We start from the raw sequence: 6,000 nt of genomic DNA, 5'->3' as shown, positions 1-6,000 counted from the left end.
CCCAAAGAACCCCCCAAAAAAACCCCAAAAATAACCCCAAAAATCCCCCCCAAAAAAACCCAAAATCCCCAATTCCCCCCAAAAAACCCAAAATTCTCCAATACCCCCCCAAAGAACCCCCCCAAAAAAACCCCCAAAAATAACCCCCAAAAATCCCCCCCCCAAAAAAAACCCCAAAATCCCCCCCCCAAAAAACCCAAATTCTCCAATACCCCCCCCAAAGAACCCCCCCAAAAAAAAACCCCCAAAAATAACCCCAAAAATCCCCCCCCAAAAAACCCCAAAATCCCCAATCCCCCCCAAAAAACCCCCAAATTCTCCAACCCCCCCCCAAAGAACCCCCCAAAAAAACCCCAAAAATAACCCCAAAAATCCCCCCCCCCAAAAAACCCAAAATCCCCAATTCCCCCCAAAAAACCCAAAATTCTCCAATCCCCCCCAAAGAACCCCCCCAAAAAAAACCCCAAAAATAACCCCAAAAATCCCCCCCCCAAAAAAACCCCCAAATCCCCAATCCCCCCCAAAAAACCCCAAATTCTCCAATACCCCCCCAAAGAACCCCCCCAAAAGAACCCCAAAAATAACCCCAAAAATCCCCCCCCCCAAAAAAAACCCCAAAATCCCCCCCCAAAAAAAAACCCAAATTCTCCAATACCCCCCCCAAAGAACCCCCCAAAAAAACCCCAAAAATAACCCCAAAAATCCCCCCCCAAAAAAACCCCAAAATCCCCAATCCCCCCCAAAAAACCCCCAAATTCTCCAACCCCCCCCCAAAGAACCCCCCAAAAAAACCCCCAAAAATAACCCCAAAAAATCCCCCCCCCCAAAAAACCCAAAATCCCCAATTCCCCCCAAAAAACCCAAAATTCTCCAATCCCCCCCAAAGAACCCCCCCAAAAAAACCCCAAAAATAACCCCAAAAATCCCCCCCCAAAAAACCCCCAAATCCCCAATCCCCCCCAAAAAACCCCAAATTCTCCAATACCCCCCCAAAGAACCCCCCCAAAAGAACCCCAAAAATAACCCCAAAAAATCCCCCCCCCAAAAAAAACCCCAAAATCCCCCCCCAAAAAAAACCCAAATTCTCCAATACCCCCCCAAAGAACCCCCCAAAAAAACCCCAAAAAATAACCCCAAAAATCCCCCCCCAAAAAAAACCCAAAATCCCCAATTCCCCCCAAAAAACCCAAAATTCTCCAACCCCCCCCAAAGAACCCCCCAAAAAACCCCCCAAAACACCCCAAAAATCCCCCCCCAAAAAAACCAAAATCCCCCAATCCCCCCCAAAAAAAACCCAAATTCTCCAATACCCCCCCAAAGAACCCCCCAAAAAAACCCCAAAAATAACCCAAAAATCCCCCCCCAAAAAAAACCCAAAATCCCCAATTCCCCCCAAAAAAACCCAAAATTCTCCAATCCCCCCCAAAGAACCCCCCCAAAAAAAACCCCAAAAATAACCCCAAAAATCCCCCCCCCAAAAAACCCCAAAATCCCCAATCCCCCCCAAAAACCCCCAAATTCTCCAATCCCCCCCCCAAAGAACCCCCCAAAAAACCCCCCAAAAACAAACCCCGGGGACCCCCAAATGATCCCAGATGATCCCAAATCCCCCCAGTGTGTGTCCAGCTCTGCCCGCACAACGTGGTGGGGGACCCCAAAATCTCCCCCGGGACCCCCAAAATCCCCCAGGATCCGTTCCTCATGTCCCGATGTCCACCCCATTCCCGATGTCCACGCCATTCCCCATGTCCCAATGTCCAACCTATTCCTGATGTCCACCCCATCCCTGATGTCCCATCTCGCTCCTGATGTCCACCCCATTCCTGATGTCCACCTCGTTCCTGATGTCCACCCCATTCCTGATGTCCACCTCGTTCCTGATGTCCCAATGTCCACCCCGTTCCTGATGTCCCAATGTCCACCCCTTTCCTGATGTCCACCCCATTCCTGATGTCCATCTCGCTCCTGATGTCCACCCTATTCCTGATGTCCATCCCGTTCCTGATGTCCACCCCATTCCTGATGTCCACCTCGTTCCTGATGTCCACCTCGTTCCTGATGTCCCAATGTCCACCTCGTTCCTCATGTCCCAATGTCCCACCCCATTCCTGATGTCCACCCCATTCCTGATGTCCATCTCGCTCCTGATGTCCACCCTATTCCTGATGTCCATCCCGTTCCTGATGTCCACCCCATTCCTGATGTCCACCTCGTTCCTGATGTCCACCCCATTCCTGATGTCCACCTCGTTCCTGATGTCCCAATGTCCACCCCGTTCCTGATGTCCCAATGTCCACCCCATTCCTGATGTCCATCCCGTTCCCAATGTCCACCCCATCTCTGATGGATGTCCACCCCGTTCCCGATGTCCACCCCCTTCCTGATGTCCACGCCATTCCCCATGTCCCCAATGTCCAACCTATTCCTGATGTCCACCCCATTCCTGATGTCCATCCCGCTCCTGATGTCCACCCTATTCCTGATGTCCATCCCGTTCCTGATGTCCACCCCATTCCTGATGTCCACCTCGTTCCTGATGTCCACCCCATTCCTGATGTCCACCTCGTTCCTGATGTCCCAATGTCCACCCCGTTCCTGATGTCCCAATGTCCACCCCATTCCTGATGTCCATCCCGTTCCCAATGTCCACCCCATCTCTGATGGATTTCCACCCCGTTTCCAATGTCCACGCCCTTCGTGATGTCCACGCCATTCCCCATGTCCCAATGTCCAACCTATTCCTGATGTCCACCCCATTCCTGATGTCCATCTCGCTCCTGATGTCCACCCTATTCCTGATGTCCATCCCGTTCCTGATGTCCACCTCATTCCTGATGTCCACCTCGTTCCTGATGTCCCAATGTCCACCCCGTTCCTGATGTCCCAATGTCCACCCCTTTCCTGATGTCCACCCCATTCCTGATGTCCATCTCGCTCCTGATGTCCACCCTATTCCTGATGTCCATCCCGTTCCTGATGTCCACCCCATTCCTGATGTCCACCTCGTTCCTGATGTCCACCCCATTCCTGATGTCCACCTCGTTCCTGATGTCCACCTCGTTCCTGATGTCCCAATGTCCACCTCGTTCCTCATGTCCCAATGTCCACCCCATTCCTGATGTCCACCCCATTCCTGATGTCCATCTCGCTCCTGATGTCCACCCTATTCCTGATGTCCATCCCGTTCCTGATGTCCACCCCATTCCTGATGTCCACCTCGTTCCTGATGTCCACCCCATTCCTGATGTCCACCTCGTTCCTGATGTCCCAATGTCCACCCCGTTCCTGATGTCCCAATGTCCACCCCATTCCTGATGTCCATCCCGTTCCCAATGTCCACCCCATCTCTGATGGATGTCCACCCCGTTCCCGATGTCCACCCCCTTCCTGATGTCCACGCCATTCCCCATGTCCCAATGTCCAACCTATTCCTGATGTCCACCCCATTCCTGATGTCCATCCCGCTCCTGATGTCCATCCCATTCCTGATGCCCACCCCATTCCCAATGTCCACCCCATCCCTGATGGATGTCCACCCCCTTTCCAATGTCTCATTCCCGATGTCCATTCCATTCCTGATGTCCACCCCATTCCCGATGTCCACCCCCTTCCTGATGTCCACGCCATTCCCCATGTCCCAATGTCCATCCCATTCCTGATGTCCACCCCATTCCTGATGTCCATCCCGTTCCCAATGTCCACCCCATCCCTGATGGATGTCCACCCCGTTCCCATGTCCCATTCCTGATGTCCACCCCGTTCCTGATGTCCACCCCATTCCTGTGTCCTGTTCCCAATGTCCCGTTCCTGATGATGTCTCCCTGATGTCCACCCCATTCCCAATGTCCCGTTCCTGATGTCCATCCTGCTCCTGATGTCCATCCCATTCCCATTGTCCCAATGTCCATCCTGTTCCTGATGTCCGTCCCATTCCCCATGTCCATCTAGTTCCCAATGTCCATCCCATTCCTGATGTCCACCTCATTCCTGATGTCCCAATGTCCACCACATTCCCAATGTCCATCCCATTCCTGATGTCCATTCTGTTCCTGATGTCCACCCCATTCCCGATATCCACTCCATTCCTGATGTCCCAATGTCCATCCCATTCCTGATGTCCACCATGTTCCTGTGTCCCATTCCCAATGTCCTGATGTCCTGTTCCTGATGTCCACCCCATTCCCGATGTCCATCCCATTCCTGATATCCTCATGTCCACCCTGTTCCCAATGTCCATCCCATTCCCAATGTCCATCCTATTCTCAAAGTCCACCCTATTCCTGATGTCCACCCCATTCCTGATGTCCCAATGTTCACCCCGTTCCTGATGTCCCAATGTCCATCCTGTTCCTGATGTCCACCCCATTCCTGATGTCCACCCCGTTCCTGATGTCCATCCTATTCCCGATGTCCACCTCGTTCCTGATGTCCACCCCATTCCTGATGTCCCCAATGTTCACCCCGTTCCTGATGTCCCAATGTCCATCCCGTTCCTGATGTCCACTCCATTCCTGATGTCCACTCCATTCCTGATGTCCACCCCATTCCTGATGTCCCAATGTCCATCCCATTCCTGGTGTCCCAATGTCCACCCCATTCCTGATGTCCACCCCATTCCCAATGTCCACCCCATTCCTGATGTCCTGATGTCCACTCCATTCCTCATGTCCACCCCGTTCCTGATGTCCCATTCCCGATGTCCCGATGTCCATCCCACTCCTGATGTCCACCCCATTCCCGATGTCCACCTCATTCCCGATGTCCATCTCGCTCCTGATGTCCCAATGTCCACCCCATTCCCAATGTCCACCCCATTCCCGATGTCCACCCCATTCCTGATGTCCCAATGTCCACCCCATTCCCAATATCCACCTCATTCCTGATGTCCATCCCGTTTCTGTTCCCAATGTCCACCCCATTCCCGATGTCCACCCCATTCCTGATGTCCCAATGTCCACCCCATTCCCAATGTCCACCCCATTCCCAATATCCACCTCATTCCTGATGTCCATCCCGTTTCTGTTCCCAATGTCCACCCCATTCCTGATGTCCACCCCATTCCCAATGTCCACCCCATTCCTGATGTCCACCCCATTCCCGATGTCCACCCCATTCCCGATGTCCACCCCATTCCTGATGTCCCAATGTCCACCCCATTCCCAATGTCCACCTCATTCCTGATGTCCATCCCGTTTCTGTTCCCAATGTCCACCCCATTCCTGATGTCCACGCCATTCCCAATGTCCACCCCATTCCTGATGTCCACCCCATTCCCAATGTCCACCCCATTCCTGATGTCCATCCCATTTCTGTTCCCAATGTCCACCCCATTCCCGATGTCCTGTTCCTGATGTCCATCCCATTCCCGTTGTCCCAATGTCCACCCCATTCCCGATGTCCACCCCGTTCTTGATGTCCATCCCGTACCCGATGTCCACCTCACTCCCGATGTCCACCCCGTGCCAGCCGCAGTCCCTGGCGCAGTTCGGGCGCCCCAAGATCGACGGGGAGCTGAAGGTCTCCAGCGCCGAGAGACGCTCCAAGGTGGACAGGTGGGCTGGGGACACCTGGGGACACCTGGGAACACCTGGGGCCACCTGGGGACACCACAGGGACACCACAGGAATATGGGGACACCACAGAGACATAGGGACATCTCACAAACACCTCAGGAACATCTCAGGAACACCTCAAGAACGCGGAGAAATCCATGAAGACACCTCAGGAACACCTCGGGGACATGGGGACACCATGGGGACATGAGAACGTCCATGGAGACACTGCAGGGACACCTCAGGATCACCTCAGGGACATGGGGACATCCATGAAGACACCTCAGGGACACCTTGGGGACACTTCAGGGACATGGGGACATCTCAGGAACATGGAGACACCTCAGGAACATCTCAGGAACACCTCAGGAACATGGGGACATCCATGGAGACACCTTGGAGACATCTCAGGGACATGGGGACATCCATGGAGACACCTCAGGAACAC

General features: G+C 53.5%; 1 protein-coding gene across 1 annotated transcript in view; it reads left to right on the top strand.

Moving 5' to 3' along the window:
- VAV1 (vav guanine nucleotide exchange factor 1) overlaps positions 1 to 6,000 on the top strand; it is an 80,927-nt gene that overhangs the window by 30,963 nt on the left and 43,964 nt on the right. The window contains exon 13 of the mRNA XM_058821415.1: positions 5,467 to 5,552. Coding sequence (XP_058677398.1) covers positions 5,467 to 5,552 — 86 coding nt within the window. The remainder of the gene's footprint in view (positions 1 to 5,466; positions 5,553 to 6,000) is intronic.

This window comes from Ammospiza caudacuta, chromosome 29 (assembly GCF_027887145.1).
Source record: "Ammospiza caudacuta isolate bAmmCau1 chromosome 29, bAmmCau1.pri, whole genome shotgun sequence".
Lineage (NCBI taxonomy): Eukaryota > Metazoa > Chordata > Aves > Passeriformes > Passerellidae > Ammospiza > Ammospiza caudacuta.
This window is presented reverse-complemented; position numbering and strand designations above follow the sequence as displayed.